We start from the raw sequence: 18,354 nt of genomic DNA, 5'->3' as shown, positions 1-18,354 counted from the left end.
GCACACCACCCGGGATCGCGACGCGGCAGTGATTCCCGCTCCTCTCGCAAGGGGCGACGGTCTCGGTCCCGAGAGAACTCCGTTAAAACCAGCTTAATTGATACGTGTAGGACTACGGTGTATGTGGCGCTTACTCTCTAATGGCAGGGGGACGCGACGAAGCTCCGACGCACGCAGAGGGCTCTCGCGCGACTGACGCGACGGACGCGAGTCAGGATGCGGGAGAGCCCCGAGGGATGGGGAGGGGTGGAAAAGGGGCGAACCGGGGGAAACGAACGCCGGGCATAGGGAGGGGGAGGCCCGTAGAGATAGAGGAACACCGCGCGTGCGCAGCGCCCTCGTTTCGAGCCGCCGACGGCCGAGTTAGCGCGTGGTCGCGCGAATAGAGCTGCACCCGTGCACCGATCCCTCCTACACCGTGCACCGCTCGGCCAGGTGTGTTGGCTACGAGCGTTACCGCCTAGCGGCCAATGGGACGACGGTTCCGCCATTACCGGTGGGAAATTCGAATCGACCGACGGCCTCTTTCGGTAACCCCCGAGGTTTTTCAGGAGATTATCGACCGAGTCGCGGCGAGTCGTGGAGGATGTGCGCGGTTCGAGGTTCGAAGGGCTCGATAATGAGATTTCGAGAAAGCGCGACGGTAGGATCGCGTAAATTATGTTGCACGACGGTTACGCAGCGGCTGGATGTGTTTTCATGGTTTTTGTATTTTTCTCATTTATGAAATGTGTACCGTTTGCGTCCACTTCGATTTCCCCTTGAATCGAGCTTCCGTTAATATGTCGATTAATGGGGTTGAGGAATAAATATCGGTCTCGACTTACCACTGAAACGCATTGAAGTGAAAGTAAACCAGGCCTTGGCCGTACAAGAAGCTCGCGTCTTTCCAGTAGTCCCCCTTAAGGGCGTAGAACTTACGGTACGCCGACATCGCTGCAAAAGATGAAAATGTACACCTTATGCGTGTTTTGTAAAGAAAAATTGACGGACGTTAGTTAAAAGAATTTGAGTTACCGTTTGGAATGATTTCGACCGACGTTCATACCTTTGCCGTAATCTTCGAGGAGCAAGTGAAAGTGACCCAACTTGCAGTAGGTCTTCGGATCGATATTGATTCCTTCGTCTTCTCTGGCGTCTTCGCCCTCTGAGTTCGCTTCGGTACTGTCGGCTTTGTTTCTCGTTTTCTCGGACTGCGCCTGAACCAACATTTTCTCTAGGTATTCTATTGCACGTAAGACGACGGCCTTCTTTTTCGACTGCTCTGGCGAGTTCAATTTTAGAAATCCAAACTGCCGGCTGGAATCAAATGCATGGGACGTTAAATATACAGTTAATATAGCCTTCGTAAAACCTTAACTGTAAATAACGTTACACCTCTGTAACCTGGTCTCGTCGAAACAAGACTACAAATGTCATCCGGTTTCACCAGAGAATCTTCAGAAAATATTGACTAGATCCATTATCGCGATAACGCGGTCGGTCGTATTCATCGCGAGGAACAAGTTATATGTCAGAAATTTCTCTTCCGCGCTACATAACTGGAATTTGGAGTAGTTTCATAAAAGGCGTGTGTAACAGGTAAAAAATTGTGTCGCCTCGGTAGGTTAGGTTAGGGCGCCATCGACTCCTCGTTTGACAGATTATCGGTCAACGAGACCGCGGCGAGAGTCGTCCTGGAATTACCTGTCCAATTCGGAAAGGATTTGCAATTCCTGGGGAGTCAAGTCGATGTCGCTCGCCCCTTGAGCCATATTCGATCCGATTCGATCTGTCGGCGGTCTCAACCTCTCGGGAAGAACCAAGGATGCCCCGAGTTCCCGGGCACTACGGCATCGTAAAACCTGCTCTCGGGAGCCCGAGGTCGCTTCTCGCCGCCTCCGGAAGGACGGAGAACGCCCGCCCTAAAGCGCACTGCCGAGAACGGAACGATTTTCGCGGCAACGAACTTCGAAATACACCTCATCGAACGAATCACCTTCGATCGCGCATCGCGGCTGATCGCGGCTTATCGCATCGCCATGAAGTCATAAATCCTGAGGTGACCGCGTTTACACCGGTGACCTTAATCCACGATATAATCACTACGCAATATTCGTTAATACCGAGCAACCTTCGGCGTAGTGTTCGAACAAAGTCCACATTACGTCCGCCATCTTGCTAATCTAGCGCGTCTCCCTCATGGCGTCCCTCTATGAAAGGCAAGATGGCGGCGGAACGCGTAGTTCCGATTGGTCCGCGCGCGGCAGCACCGGCGCGCAAGTGCCGTCTCCGATGCTCTCGAGTCTCGAATCTTCTCAGTTTCGTCGTTTTCGCCAAAAGCGATGGAGGTGAAGCCCTGCTTTTTTGCGCTCTCAGTCGCTGGCGCTCCTCCTATCTGCGTTAAAGTGGTTCATGGGTGACACGTACTTTTCGGAGTCGCATGCACGCGGGGTGGTGCGGTTCTCACGAGAGGGCGCTCAATTTTCTCACCTTGTCGTCGAACAACATGGCATCCATGTTGTCGCGATGGTTATCTCGGTCTACAGGTAAGGTCCAGCCTGTTTTTTTTTTCTCGTACCCTAAGCAATTATTCTTAATCCCTGTCGTGAAATCGCCTCGACGCGCCGCTCGGTGTCGAGGACTCGTTTCGGCATTTATGTCGTCGACCCATAGAACGACAGGGAAGACGGTCACTCCATAAATATGCGAACTCGTGTCACCCTGCTCGCGTTGACAAGGTCCGTTTGACAGGCAAGGTGCGTTCCACGTATTCACCTGCACCGAGCTAGCGAAACGTCCCAACGTCGTGAAAAAACGACCGAACGGACGATAACACCAATCGGCACGACCTGAAACCTGCTTAAAACACGGAAACCCACCGGAACGACGACGGCTGATTTTCAGGGAACTTTCAATCAGATTATAAATTCATGGCCAGATATTCTGTAAACATTGGAGTAGAGACCTCACTACGTGATTCCCTTGAGTGGTAAATATTTATTTTAACTTTCTTTTAAGTAATATTTATATCGCCTGGTTTTATGTCATTTCATTGAATTCGAATCTGCCTCTGTAGGTTAGCTCGCTCACCCACAATTATAAGAATTCAGGTGACGAGCATTTTTCTTGCCCTCCACATCATTTTTAAATATTTTACAGGCACGTTAATGCCACGGGTGTCGAAGATATTTATTTGATTACGGTATCGTGTGTATACAAGGCAATGTAGATTTTTAATATCCGTCGAGGAATGTTCGTTAAACTGGGAGAGTCGTAAGTATTCGCTCTTCCTGTGATCGGTCGATGTAAGAATTTCAAGCAAAGCTACGAAGATGTTGACTTTTTTCCTGCCTGTAGACTGTTCAAGTTGAATGAATTCTAATCAGCTGGAGTCGTACCGAGGTAAACAAGTGTTTCGATAACTGCCTTTATTGATCCGATTGTTAATGAAATGATCGGTGGGCACCTCCAAAGAGTGGATATCGAATCAATTTTTTTAAAGGCAAATACCCGGAATTTTCTGTACGCAGTTTTTAGTCTTTCTGATATTATATGGCGACACGTTTGCGAGCAGCTCGATGCAACGACACGTTTTCATATTGCCATGTAACGTCGAACGAAGTCACGATTTCGTCGGAGATACGATCGGCGCGACGAGGCGACCTTGTTGCGACATATCGACCAAAACGGAAGTCTCTAACGATTGGTCTTCCCCGCGACAGCGTGGATCGATGACAATGTTCCTGTTCGCCGGTTTGTCAATCCATCGGACTATTGGATCGACGTGAAAACACGCAAAGCCTCGAATTTACGACGACACACGGCGATCGTCGCATTATAAACGTTCCGCGGGATAACAATTTCACGAAAGTATTTTTTCAAAAAGATACCTCAAACGCGCCAATTACCACATAACGTTTCCTATCGCGCCCATTACGATAAACACAAACTGAACGACACGAGGAATTAGTCCGGTAATACGAAAATTGAAGTTAAAATATTTATGGGCATTTTTTTTTTAGTTAATGGAGTATTACTAATTTCACCGTGACCTCGTGACAAGTACGACATGCAGGGTCCGAAGAATTACGGCGATGAGGAGGCAGAAAATCGAAATAGAGGCGTTTAAGGTTTCCCTCGTAAATCACCAACGTTATCCCGCAGTCCCCATAGTCCAGGGGCGACAGGAAGAGCCCCGTTCACGCCCCTAGACTCCATGCCCGATTAGACCCCGTTTATCGAACGGACGAAGGATTACGATCTTCCGTAATCTCAGGGGGCGAGGTTCGAAAAATCGACGCCTAAAATGTGGCCACGAATGGTCATGGGTGGCCATAAATTGCCATAATTGGGAGTCTCGAAAATTCTTGGCACTTGCATAAGGTGCCCCGATGAAGACGCGACGGTTCCCCGTGCGATGTCCGATGTCCTGAATTTCTGCCCTAGGTTCGAGTAGCGATTTTAAGAGCACCGATGGCGCAGTCAAGGTAGAACGCTGAGCGTTCCGAGTGACCGCCAGGGGGAGAGGAAGGTGATGTACAATGAATTACGGGGGAGGCCTGCCGGACTGGCAGCAGTATAACGTGCCCCAGAGGAGCGAGTCGCTGGTCGGTACGCAGAATGTCAACGGGAACCACCTGTACGTGTCGAGCCTCGGCGAGCTCAGGCCCGAGTTCGAGGGTCTCGCCAAGCCACGTGGGGAGGCTTACGGGTCGAGGAACCCGCATTCACCGGGAACCCTCGCAGGAGCGAACGGCCTGGTGCACTTCCCCATACCGAGTGCCGTCCAGATGCCAGGATGCGTGAAGCTCTACGAGACGGAGATTTCGGGGAAGAACGGCGCCTCCGAGGGGACCATCGGAGGCCCGAGCAGAAACGGGTCCGTGGAGTCGAACGAGGTCCCCAGGGTCGGCAACCAAGCCTTATCGGGTCCGGTGTCGAGGACGCATCTGCCCAACATCAACGTCAACCACTTGGTCGGGAACCCCCCTCCAGGGCCCCCCAGGAACCCCACGATAGGGCCCGGCAGACAAGTCCCGTACGGGCCATGCAAGGGACCCTGCTGCGTGCCCGACCCCAACGCCGGGTATCGCCACTGGGAGAAATTCGGAGTTTTTCAGCCGAACGGGCCTTATCGGGAGAACATGCACGGCTCAGGGTATGGCCAGGTCGTGGAGAACCGACGGTATCCCGGGGGAGAGTTCAACTTCGGCAAGGAGGGGTTCGAGGGGAAAGACGTACTGGGGCCGGTACCCTTGGCCGTGGACCCCCGCAGGAGCTTCCCCGGGTATAAGTACCAGAAGGAACCCATCCCGAGTAATTACCCTTCCTCGTCCAGGGTACTCCCGAATTATCCTATCCAGGGGTACAACTTTGCCGAGTACCAGAAGTATCCCTACGCCATGAAGAACTACCCATCCGGGGGTGGCATGGACTCGCAGAACCCGGGACTCCTGAACTACCAAGACCAGAGTATCGTCGTGCAGCAGAAGTACTCGGGGCAGATGCAGTACCAGAACAGCCAGAGGGGGATCGTTCCTCCGGGGGCGAGTGGAAGCGTCGCCGGGCCCGGGGAGAACCCTTATTTCACCCAACAACACGTCAGAGAGGTCCCCAGGAAGTTCGTCAGGGATTGCCGGGAGGGCGACTTCAACCTGGGGTACGGAGCGATGGAGGCTGCGGCTCCTCTTCAGGAGGTGTACGCGAACTATCAGATGTACCAGAGGAAGATCGCCGTTCAGAAGTTCACCCTGGAGAATCATCTGAAGGAGATGTCGAGGATCCCCGGGTACCAGACGCACCCCAAGTACCAGGAGTACTTGATGAGGTACCGAGAGCTCATCACCCTTCAGCAGACCGTCGATCGGCAGAACGGGAACCTGCAGGAGGCGCAGCAACCCATGGCTTCCCCGATTGGCGGTGAGGTACAATCGATTAATCTCCAGTTCAATCAGAATGGGGTATTGATCAATTCCAGCTGCGTCGCGGATGGCTTTGCCAGTGCCCAGAGAGCTGACCCGGTTATGGGGAACGTTGGACACCAGGAACAGGATAGGTTATTGACGGGCAGGGAAACTGCACTGGAGTCCAGGAACGTCCAGGCCGAGGAACGAAATATCGACCACCCTCACAAGGTGGACCTCTCTTCGTCGTCTTCTTCGTCGTTTCAAGAGTCCTCTTCCCAGGACGAAGATCGCTTCCCCGTGAGGAGAGACTTCGGTCAGGAAGAGGTCAGCGATGGGACGTCGGGAAGAATGGGTCTAGACCCGCTGGACAAGGAGGACGAGGACGACTCGGTGCAGAGGAAGACCTCGAAGAACTTCGCCAACAAGCCGGACCTGGATGTAAGGCAGTTCCTCGCTAACTGGGGCGAGTCCGAGGACGAGGAGATCCTGGAAACCGTTCCCAGTGAACCGGTTACCATCACCGTCGCCAATTTCAGCAAGTCCACCGTCGACGTCGTCGACTTTGGGCCGAATGTCGACCTGAGCAACGCCGAGGTCTTGAAGTCCTTCGATAAGGACAGCTACGGGGAGATCGGCCTCGCGGAACACAAGGACGAGAAGATCATCGTGGAAGTTGGGGAAGATGGTTCTCCGAAAGCTGATTCGCATCCAGGTCCTCTGGAGCTCCTGGTAAACGAAAATGAGACCCCGAAGAGCGTGGAAGAGTCTGGGAGCTTACACCGCGCCGAAGACGCACCTGAGGAGACCTCGACGTCCAACGATGGAGGAGGGAATTCGGAGGCAGGCTCAGGGTTCCAGGACACCTTCATCGGGATCGGCTCCACGGAGTCGAAGAAGGACTCGTTCACTTCTCTACAGGTGGTGAACGAGTCGTACGAAGGTACCCTGAAGAGCCTCGACGCAGTGCCTTACCTCCAGCTGCAAGGTCAGGAGAAAATCTCGTGTTCTACTCTCGAGTCTTCGTCGATCGCCTGCAGGGAGGTGGAGACCCTGAAGACGTCCGACGAAAATTTAAATTCCGTCGCGGAGACCAAGCAACAGGTGTATTCCGGCTCCGGTCTGAGCTGCAGCTTCGAGGAGACTTTAGAGCGGATGAGAGATGCGAAACACCACGAGGGAAGACCTGGAGAGACGCCGACGACCCTGAAGAGCCGCACGGGCTCCTCCGAGGCGAAGTTCCTGAAGCAGGGCAGTTTCGCCAGCGAAGAGTCCCACAATAACGACGACCTCAGTCTGCCCGATTTAGCGACTTCGGAGTGCACCCCCTTGTCCACGACATTGAACACCCCGGTGCATTCCGACAGCGAGGAGAGTCCCCAGCGAGAGGTGGACCTGACGATCCCGTCGAACCCCATCGAGATCATCGGGAGCGACCAGGTGATCGGATTTCCACATTCTCCCATGAAGTTGGACGCCCCGGAGAGCGAAACCGGGAGGAAACGGTACAACGGTTCCGAGGACTTTTACTTCAAGAACGCCGAGTACGACGGAGGTTTGGAGAACCGAAAGGTTGGAGAAGACAACATCGAAGTCGCCAACGATCCGGAAGAGTCTCTTCGGCTCTGCGAGTCTACCCACGGGTCGAAAGAGACTTTGGGCCCGGTTTCGTTGCTTGGGGCAGGTGAGGATATCTTATTAGTTGAGGAAAACTTCAACGGTGCGATGGATTCTCAGGATTGGGCCTCGTCGAGCAAGAAGTACAACTTGGGGGTCCAGGAGTCTGAAGAGCCCCGTGAAATGGGTCCCAGCAAGATAGGGACCATTGGAGGACCAGGAGGTGCCGAGGGCTCTTCAGGGTCCATCGACGAGGTGTTGGACGATCATCCTGAAAAAGATCTCGGGTCGTTTCTGGACAAAAGTGGGGTTGCCGAAGAGTGTTCGTCGGAGATCAACCTTCCCCTCACTCCTGGAGGTGATCTGCGTGGGGATCGAGAGGGCGACAAGGTCGACGGTCTTCTGGAGCCGGAGATGAAGAAGAAGTTCGTAATGGACGGCGAGGGCAGCGGCTCGGAGGTGGACCCTTCCTTTTGCTCGCTGGAAGACAAGAAATCCTTGTGCCAGGAAAAGGAGTACTCTCGCACCGTCCTTGGTCAGTTGGGTTTCCCGGGCGACCCCAACATGATACCACTGATACCGGGCGAGGAAACGGAAGAGCCGAAGATGCCGGTCCAGCCCATGGAGGGGAACTGCCTGACCGCCGTCATCAAGGACACCATGCCCATCACCGACCTCAGCATCCTGGAATCCGACGAGGAGAAGCTGGACAAGGTCGAGGACATCTGGGGGGAGGTGAGGTGCATCGAAAAGGACGGCATCTCCGGGGTCTACGACGACGAGTACGATCAGCAGGACATGGACCTGGAGGAAGGGTCCACGGATGATCATCAGTCCTTCGACACGTTCAAGCCTTCCACCGATGAGAACCAGTCGACGATGGCTAGGAACCAAGGAGAAGAGAAAAAGGACCATGCCGAAGACCTGGCTAAGGAATCGGTGGAACGGTTCCACCTTAAAAACCCTTCCGATGATCTTCCCACCCTGGTAGACTACGACGACGGTCGCAGGAACCGAAAGGATGGCTCGAGTCGCGAAAACGAATTCGATCCTGGTAAGATATGTGACGGTACGTCAAGTGAGTTCCTTGGACAGATAAAATGTGAGTCCAAGGACCCTGAAGGAAAAAACGCTCGGCTTGAGCCGGGGTCGGTGCTCCGTGTTGACAAATTATCGCCCGGGCAAACGGAGAGAGGCGACTCCAGGAAGGAGAGGATAAAGCTACTGAAGGAGTTCAGGAAGATCAAGAAGAGGCCCAACTCGCACCAAAGTGCGACCGATAAAACGAGTTTGCCGTCTGCGGACGTCACTTCCGGTCCTGTACCTAAGAATACCTCGAAAAGTGCCGGTGTTGGTGAGAATTACGCAGTTGAGAGGGTCCAGAAGGATCCCGCTGAGACTTTAGCCGTGTCGGATCTTGCTAACTGCCAGAGTAACTCCCAGGAATTGCGGAACGAGTCCATCGCCATGATCAAAGATGAGGCTCCTGAAGAAGTCCCTGAAGAGTCGAAATTATGCGATGATTATGCGTCGGGCTCGCGGGGCGCCTTCGAGAACAATTTTCAGATCCAGGTGGATAGTCTGGATTTGAGGAATATGGAGGAATTTATGGAGAAAGGAGTCCTTGAGGCCGGGAACGCTGACCAGGGCGCTGGAGAGGCGAAAGACTCCATGAATATGCTGTTGACGGTGGAATGCGATTACGATTCAGAAAATTTGCATAGGCAACAAGCCTTGGAAGTAGACCACGCGATAGAGGGATTAGTCGCCTCCGCCATTGATAACGTTCATTCCGAGGTGGACGAATACCTGAAGAAGTACCAGGAACCTGAAAAAGAAACCGCTCCTGGATTCGGGCTGTCAGGTACTGCAAAACATCACGAAGAAGGGTCTCTTCAAGATCCTGATGTCATTACCGGATCATCGATAGAACTCCATAATCAAGAGCCTATCCATCCTGATTTGACCGAACAGTGCGTAGAAATTATATCCATCGGTCGGAGTCACTCCGATGCTGATGAAAATGCTGAAGAATCCTCTGTCATGAGTTATCGGGGTCCAGCAACTGAAACTGGGGAGGTTTCCGAAAACAAAGACAGCAACGCTGATAAGAGTACTGCTTATCCAGTTGCTGGGGAACTGACTTCGCCTTGCGTGCGTAAATACGTAGCCGAAGAAGTTGTTGAAGAAGCAAGGAATTTAAACGTCTCGCCAGAGGCCGCGGAGAGTCTCGACGAAGTTGCCTTATCGAACCTAGAAGACAAGATACATTCCGAATTAACAAGTGATCCTTGTAGTAACGATAAGACTAATCTTTTAACCGCCGATAAGACTAAGCCCTTAACTATCGATAACCCCGATCAGGGGTTGACCATAGGACGTTCGATCTCGCCGGATTTGCATATCGAACCGCCTAACGAATCTCCAAGCCGTCGTAATGAGGACGATAATTCCGCGTTAAGTAATGCAAACGATATTCGACATCGCTTCGCAGACAATGCACACAATAGGGACGAGGACGTTACTCGTGAGACCACGGCTAGGGAATTTTCTGGTGACCAAAAAAGAACCGCAAACGCCTCGCCGATACCTGAAGAGGACCTTGAAGACCTTCCTCAAAAAATGCATTCCAAACTCGACGAAGACCTTTGCGTCGACGAGGACCCTGAGTCAACGTCGAATGTCGAGGTCGAGGGTCGAGGAAATTTTCAATCCTTGAAGAAGGAGGAAGGAAGGAATATACATCCTGAAAAGCGGTCCGTACTTTCCGAAGAGTCCCATTCCAAAGCGAGAAACGAATTCTGTGATAGCACCAGGAGAGTGGAGGAACCTCGGGGGAACTCTTCTGGTAGTGATGTCGATGCGTGTCCAGACCTTGAAGAAGGTACCAAAGAATCGTCACCGACCGTTCCGAAGACGAGCTCGGCAGTCGAGGGTCGTGATAAGGACGATAACGGTGCATGGAGTAGTCCCAAGCCAGATGGGTACCCTGAAGCAGAACATGCAGATCTTGAAGAGGACTTTCCACTTGCCGAAGAGTCTCGATTTTTGGGAAACGCTCCCAAGGTCGCCGGAAACTTCAGCACCGAGAACACCGAAGAGGCGATCGATTTCGACAAGGACCCCTTTACTCGAGACTCGGTCGACCTTGAAATCGGTGCATCGTACCTCTTAATCGGTAAAGCTGATAAGAGTCCATTAGTTCCTGAAGAGAGGGGATCGGGGAGAGCGAAAATGAACGAAGTTCCAGAAAATGTCTCAGGTAGTTTCGAGGACTCCTTCGGACTGAACGACCGTTTAGGAACTTCGAGGGGGGCCGAAGAAGATGCCGAAGAGATCGATCCCGCGACGTCGAGGGAGATCGAGACCTTGATGAAGAGCTCGACGTCCCCGGATTTCGATGGCGATGTCGAAGCCTCCAGCTTTAATTTCGACAAGTTCGACATCGAGTCCAGAGAGGCCGACGACGTGGAGGAGGATGATAACAGCTATCAGCAGAACACCCTATCGAGCGATCGGTGGTCATCGAAGATCAGCAGCAGGTACGAAGAGTGCGAGAAGTACAAGAATCCTGATGGCTACGTGAGTCCGACCTTGGCCAACCTGAACAACGTCGACCTGAACAGCGTTCCGGTGTTCACGACCAAAGACGGGAAAATCACCTATAGCCCAAATCCGCGGTTCACTTATCGGGCTCTTATCATGGAGGCGCAAGAACGAGGAAAGAATTCCAACTCGAGGCAGGTCTGTTACCCAGATACTTATTCGCGAGATTTCTTCGGGTATTCCAGTCTACGTGAGTCGAGGTTCCGCCGGAAGAGCTCCCCCTTCGAGGAGGATCCTGAAGAGGACCTTGAGGAGGGTAGGTACGGTCGACACCGACGGGACTTCTGGAACAGGAGGCAGGCCTGCGATAGTCACTCGGAAAGGAGAGACATCTCCAGGATGAAGAGGAAAAGGGAGTCGATAGAAGAAAGACGGTGCAAAGTTTCTAAGCGAGATGAAATCTCTGATGATGAAGACACGGATGAAGAGGCAGATAGAGGTGATGCTCTGCCTGGAATTAGCAGTAAGAGTTCCATTACCGGGTTTTTGGACGATTTGTTGTTGGACAGGCTGCAGCCAACCGTACCTTGCAAATCTCACCTGGGTGGAGGGTCGATAAGACCAGGAGGAGTGAGGCCTGCTCTTCAGGGGTTTTCTTTGGATGTGGAGACCGGGCGAAGAGGTGGTTCTTCCAGGGGACTTCCTGAAGACCCCGGGGAGTCTTCGGGTTCAAGGATGAGAGGGTCATCGACTGTTCCTTTAATTTCGATGGAGATGGAAAATCCAAAAATGAAAGAGTTTAAGAGAGTCGAAGAATTTGAAGTGTCTCCTAAATTTAGCGACCTTGATGATAAGAGAAGAGAAGCTTTCGGGCCCTCTTCCCGGAAGAGAATCAGCACCGATGATTTAATCGAGAGTCCGGACGTCGGTGTTGATAAGGGAATTATTTTCGAACCTGGGAAGCATGTCGTTGGCCAAATCTGTAAAAAGGTGATAAGAGGTGATGACGAGGAATTCCATTCGACCTGTGAATCACCATTAAGGATCGCCAGACATGAAGAGAAGGTCGAAGTCGGGTCGAAGGTGATAGAAAGTGATCTCGAGGATGATAAAAAAAATGTATCTATATCAGCCGAAGTATCGATTGCGAGTATACGGGATCAAGGTAAGCCCATCGACCCTGAAGATCGGCAAGCTGTCGTGGACCAAATAGAGGAGGTTGAGGTAAAAATTGATAACGAAGCATTTTCGATGTGCGAATCGATTGCAGTTGGTAGTAAACAGGAAATGGACGTTAACGCTTCTATCGAAGACGAAAGTTCTATTTTGGATGTTGAAAAGACTGTTGAAATTAATACAGAATTTATTTGCACGGTGAACAGTGAAGAAACCACCTCGAAAGATGAGGCAGACCAAAGAGTTAGATTAAAAAAATCGCCCGAAACGGAAACTGAGTCGAAAAAAAATATCGACACGGAAGATATAACTGTTGCGACGGCAGAGAGTGGGAGCCTTGAAGAGGACCTAAAAGAAGGGAAGAATAATCTCATAGAAAATTCGCTGGACGATTTAAAAAGGGATACGAAAAATCTGGCGAAAAGAAAGAAAATTCCCGATGCCTCGAAGAGGGCGAATAAAATTGTTGAAGAGTTGGAAAAAGAATCAAGAATTCTCGAAATCCCCTACCCTGAAGAGGCACCCTCCAGTGAGGCTTTAATTCACTCTAGTCAGGAGAAAATTGTTAAAAGGAACCCTGAAGTGTCCAGTACGAAAATGTCCAAGAAAAGGGAGAGGGAACACCGCGGGAAAATAATTTCTGATAAACGGAATTCTAATGACTTGTCGGAGTCGAAGAGGTCGAAGGAACCAGGGTCTTCAGGGTCCTCGGAAAGGGACTCTGTCGCCAAGTGTAAAGTCTCCTCTCCTGTGAAACACCATGAAGACGTAATGGAAAATCGTAGTATTAATATCGTAGACGTTTCCGAGAATCTTAATAAGGATCCCGAGTCGATGGAGAGCGAGATGGAAAGTCCGATGAAAGAGTCGACTGTCCGGAGGCGCAGAAACAACGAGGAGACTTTTTCCTCGAGGAAAGAAGACCGGAATTTCGATGCGAAGGAGACGAAGAAGACGGAGAAGGAGTCCGGCACGTCTCTTCCTCCCAAGATCCCGAAGATGATAATAAAAAACATCAAATCGCGCCCCGGGACACCGATTTTGGAAAGAATCCCAGAGACCTCGAAGCGCACCTCTAAGAGCTCCACTCAGACCCAGAAGAGCATCCGAGTGTCGATCAAGCTAAAAGACGGAATGGTCGACACAGGCTCCGGAACACTATCCAAGGATATCCTGGCGAACGGTGGGAAGCTCCCAAAAATCAAGATCAAGCTCGAGGACGCGCTGCCGAAGGTGGTGATCCAGAACCTGAAGATCGACGGTACCAGCGAAGAAGGAGGGAGGAGAAAACTCGCCCCGAAGCTGAAGATCAAGAAGATAAAAAATCCAGCCTCGGCAGAAGCCGACCATCCATTGACCTCGACCTCGAAGGACCTGACCTGCGAGCAGGTCTCCAGGAAAAGGAGATCGGAGGGGAAAAGGGAAGACGAGAAGACATCCTTCGAGGAGGCGATGGATGATGCCGAAGAAGGTATAAAAAATGAAAAGCACTTGGAAAGGGACCAGGATAGAAGAGAGAAGGTTCCAGTGCTGAAGATCAGGAAACAGGACTCCAGCGACTCGGATGGGCCTCTGGAATCGAAGAAGAGGAGCAGGAGCAGTGGATTCGAGGTCCTCTCCAAGAAGCCGAAAAAGACCTTGAAGGAGAACCCGAAGCAAGGGTCGGTTTCGACCGAGAGCGACATCCCCGAAGTGAGGGACGCTGGTGAGGATCGCATTTTGCAGATTTCAGGGAAGATACCCAAGGTCATTATCAAGAGGGCTTCCTCGACTGCGGAGTTCAAGTGCGAGCTGAGCAAAGGACGTCGCAGGAAGATCCTGAAGAGCGCCAACTGGCAGCCGGAGGTGCGGCTGGAGCGATCCTGGGAGTTGGACCTCATGGCGAAGGATCTTCAGAGTCCGAGGTCGAGTTCATTGGAAGACCTTGAAAAGGACCACGGAAGGAATCGGTGCGATTCTAGGATCAGCTCGGAATCTGGACCTCGAGGTGGACTCCTCAGGTCTAGGTCGGCTTCGGACCTGACAAACCTGAAGAGCGTGGAGAGGAGGATGTCCGATAGCGGAGTCGAGCGACAAAATTCCTCGGTGGTCTCTTCAAGCTCAGCGATAACTGATGACGCGAACTCGATAGACTCTACCGTTATCACTGCCATTGGCAGGGTCAGGGACGAACTTGAAGTAATACCACGGGATTCAAAGGAGAAATCTTCGAAGGAAAAATTCAGGAGCCTCGGAAATGGCCTCGACGAGAACATGAACCCTAAGGACGTCGAAGCTGAAGAGGAAAAGCGAAGTAAACGCGAAGGGGACGACTCCAAGGTAGGAAGATCGTCGGATAAGCGACGAAAGACGAAGAGGCGAAGATCGGCTGAAGTGAGCAACATCATCGGTTCAGGATCTGCCGTAAATTCGTCCTTGAAGAGCGAACCAGCCGAAGAGGAGCTCTCTTTGAAGAAGGTGGATCCTTCTGTGGGAAGTACAATTTCTGAAGAAGAGTGCAGAACCGCTCCACTCTCGGAGGAACCGGAGGTTCCTCAGAAGAGGATCCTGAAGAGCGAGCGGGGGTTCCCAGAGGGGGATCTCGGTACAAAGGACACTCCTGATAGTGCAACTTCGTTGTATTCAAATGAAGATAAGGACCATGAGAAGCTCGATGTCCAGCTAAACGATGCCGAAGAGGAACCCCTGGCAAAGGACCGAACTAGAAACTTGGCTCCTGGGACCAATGTAGCCTTCTTCGAGTTCGAGGACAACGATGGTACCTCCGTCATCAAGATCGATTCTTCGGACGAGAGTCAGACTACCATCGAAATTCTCCCTGCCTCGCCGGATTTTGGCCGAGAACCTGAAGAGAAGCCCAGTCGCAAAACCGAGGGCGAGGTTTTGTACTCTTCAGACTCCATTCCTACGCAATTCGGGTTCGAGCTGGAAATTGGTGAGGAAAGTATCTCGGATCCTTTGGACATCCCGATACCTTTTACAGCTGAACCGAGAATTCGAGCCGGAGAGTACGTCGATTCCGTGGACTCGGTGGACTCGCTGGATTCCGAAGAGGATCGCAAACCTGGCGATTTGAGGGAAGAAGCGCCCGGAGGAACCCTAACGAGCTCTTCAGGGGTCCAGGAGCGTTCTCCATATCCCAACTGTGAAGGGAATTATTTCTCCGAGGACACCAGGTCTTCGAGGAGCTTCGAGAGCTTCGACACTCTAAGTGGCCTTGGTGGTAAGAAGTTCTGCTGTTCCGATTCCCTTGTCGAAGAGGTCCTGGCAGCGAAGGAGACTCTTAAGAAGTGTCTATCCAAGGTGAGGGCGGAGATCAAGGAGAGAGGGAAGCCCAGGCCCAGGACGGCGGCTGAGAAGAAACAGGGATCGGGTTTCGATCCTAGTCAACTCGCTCCTAGGAAGAGGACCTTGACGAGCCCTCGTCGGGAACGAGGTCTTCAGGGTGGTCCAAGAGAAAATGGAAGAGAAGGTACAGAGACCGACTCTTCGAGAAAACATTCTTCGGAAGGAAATGCGACTCCCTCGAGGTCGCTACCAACCCTTGCGGAGACCAACCAGCGGGAGTCCACGACCCTGAAGGGGGACCACGCGGGAAGTGGTACCATTTCGCTGAAGAGGATTAAGCACCTGAAAAGGAATCCAGTCGACCGACCGGCAAACGTTATTGCTGGAGATGGGGAACTCGAAGCCGTTGCCGTCCACCCTGAAAAGAAGGACGAAGAGACCCTCTCTTCAGAACATACTCCAGAGAAAGCGAAGGTGGCGAAACGGTCCGCTTTGGATCAGGGTGACGAAGTGGATGGAGAAATTAAATCTTACAAGATCCCGAAGAAGTCTGCTCTTCAAGGTCCTCTGGTGGAGGCGGTCAAGGTGCTCCAAGCACCAAACCAGGGCACCAAGTCGCCGACGGATGACAAGATGCCAGTTTTAGAACCAGAAGTCACTTTAAATTTCGAGACGACCTCGGACCGCGACGACTCCCGGTCGCCGCCTGTTATCACTAATCAGGAGGGCACGGAAGTGCCCAAGAGCCTTGAAGAGGACGTATCGAAGGAAGAGGTTTTCGCGGCCGAGACCAAGATCGACCAGGAGCCCGAGATAACGCTGGCCGACGTCGTCACGGAGCTGGCTTATCACGAAAAGGTAAGCCGTGAGTTGATAAGGGCTTCCAGGTTGACTTTTTACCTATAATCATCGGCGATAATCAACCGGAATTTCTCGCCTTTTCTTTGAGCTTCCCGCCGTAAAGTTGCGGCTTTGCATGGAGAGATGCCTTCTTGATTGATAGCGTTTGATAAGAGAGTGATTGTTCCACCTTATAAAGTGTTACAAAAAAAAAAAGAGAAATTATTCGGCATACTTAATATCTTAGTAACTCGTTCACTAATTTATTTTATGATTTTAGGCGACCATCAGGCACAGGCGGTACTGCACTTTGTGCGAGAGGTGGTTCCCCTCCGTGGCAAGGCATCGTCGACATCTGAATGGTTATCAGCACAGGCACACCGAGCTGACCCAACGAAGAACCGTCCATGCACTCTTTATGCTCTTCACCGGGAAACCTTGTCCTCGACTGTTGCCGGTTAATACGGCTCGGGTCGACTGTCTCCCAGGTGAACCGACGCCTCTTCAGGTCGCTCTTCAGGTAAGCCTCTTCCCCAGAAGAGTATCTTTATCATACTGGAATAAAGAAAATTCAAGATTAACTATTAATAGAAGGAGTTTAGAAATTTTAGAATGCCCTCGCAGAGGGCCATCTTCCCGGCCGCCATTTTGAATGCAACAATCCTCGCGGGTTATTCGCGAAAATCAGTCGTTCTCGGTGATTATCTTACGAGTTCCCGGTACTCGTAATCTAAGTCAAGCCTCGAGATTTCCGGGAAGTTAATTACCTCGCCCGGGTGAATTAATGCATGGACAAATTTGGCTCATGAATTAATTCCTCGGGGGCTGTTCCGTGGCGACTGAACTCGCGGGTCGTTCCTTTGAATTTTAATTCCCCGCCGGTGACACCGGGATGAACTCCTTATCGCGTAAACGACCGGGGCCGTTGAATCGCTTACTAAAGTAGGCTCGTAAATTGGACATTTAAATGAGATCGTTGTCCGAGTTCCCATCGAGCTTGCCCGATCGATTCGGTCGGCGTCCTTTGAAAGACTCATCGCGTTGCCTAGACTCGAACATTACCTTCGCAAAGATCCCCACATTAATTACCTAGAATCCCTCCTCCCAGAAGTGTCGCCCGAATTTTCAAATCATCGGGCCTTAATGCTCAATTGGCTAGAATATTATTTTTCGTACAAATCCTTCTATATCGAACGCAAATTCCTGACAACCCGACAGGGTTTCGCGTTCCACATGACGCGCCATTATTACACCGTGCGTTGTGCCGTTTCACAGGACGTGGCAACGGGACTGCATGAGGCGTGTAACAACATGAAAAAGCGAAGCGAGAAGAAGAAGTGACCACCGTGAAACGAAGAAATCACCTAGATCAAAGGTAAAAAGAATTCCCCTCGAGGTAAGAGAGCCGGCGACGAATTTCATCCGACCAAGATCCGAAGCGAGGCTCAAGCGATGCGATTAATATAAACAATATAAAACGTGCAATTAGTTTTCTAGCCAAAGATGTTAGCGAGAAGGTACACCCTAAGGTTATTTACACGATTGAGAACATATAAATATATACATATATATATACACATACGGGCGAAAAAGTGAATCGCGGAGAATTTGAGTCATCGAGGGACATATATATATATATATGAATATATATCATATTTTCTACATAAACACGCGTGCATATTACACACGACATAGACGTTTATATATACACATATATATCTAGACACATAATATATACATAGACATTTATATTTATTATTCCGATTTTGAGGTAGATATATACATTGACGTTACGCGACTGGGAAGTACATTGAGGTACGTACAGGTGTACGAACCTTTTCCTAGGTGAAGATACATATACATATATAAGTACATATATATTTACATATCGGTGCGACGAATCGTACAGCCTTTCGGCGCAGCCTTGACGAGACTCCTTGTTTTTCTTCCGTCTGAGATGCCGCGTCGCAATTTCTCTTGTTACAACCTGCCATCGATTATG

The 18,354-nt window shown here is 51.2% G+C and overlaps 2 protein-coding genes across 5 annotated transcripts in view; one reads left to right on the top strand and one right to left on the bottom strand.

Moving 5' to 3' along the window:
- LOC105698769 (lysine-specific demethylase 6A) overlaps nt 1-1,931 on the bottom strand; it is a 31,169-nt gene extending 29,238 nt beyond the window's left edge. The window contains exons 1-3 of one of the 3 annotated variants that reach the window (XM_012423297.2): nt 1,687-1,931; nt 1,049-1,299; nt 828-936 (exon numbers count right to left, since the gene is read on the bottom strand). In XM_012423297.2, coding sequence (XP_012278720.1) covers nt 828-936; nt 1,049-1,299; nt 1,687-1,754 — 428 coding nt within the window. In that variant the 5' untranslated portion in view covers nt 1,755-1,931. Of the gene's footprint in view, nt 1-134; nt 179-827; nt 937-1,048; nt 1,300-1,686 lie in introns of those variants that run through there. The other 2 variants (XM_023434038.1, XM_012423298.2) reach the window with 2 other exon arrangements.
- Nucleotides 1,932-2,340: 409 nt separating this feature from the next.
- On the top strand, nt 2,341-17,712 carry LOC105698784. 2 transcript variants are annotated; one of them, XM_012423326.2, is made up of 4 exons: nt 2,341-2,528; nt 4,429-16,370; nt 16,633-16,872; nt 17,628-17,712. In XM_012423326.2, the coding sequence occupies exons 2-4, from the start codon at nt 4,524-4,526 to the stop codon at nt 17,691-17,693; spliced, it is 12,153 nt and encodes a 4,050-aa protein (XP_012278749.1). In that variant the 5' UTR covers nt 2,341-2,528; nt 4,429-4,523; the 3' UTR covers nt 17,694-17,712. The 2 variants fall into 2 exon arrangements, with proteins under 2 accessions (XP_012278749.1, XP_012278750.1); XM_012423327.2 differs by lacking the exon at nt 2,341-2,528 and adding an exon at nt 2,666-2,971.
- Nucleotides 17,713-18,354: the final 642 nt, after the last annotated feature.

This window comes from Orussus abietinus, unplaced genomic scaffold (genome assembly GCF_000612105.2).
Source record: "Orussus abietinus isolate OABI.00-Male unplaced genomic scaffold, Oabi_2.0 scaffold12, whole genome shotgun sequence".
NCBI classification, from domain to species: domain Eukaryota; kingdom Metazoa; phylum Arthropoda; class Insecta; order Hymenoptera; family Orussidae; genus Orussus; species Orussus abietinus.
Note: the sequence above shows the minus strand (reverse complement) of the source record. Positions and strands in the feature narration are given on the sequence as shown.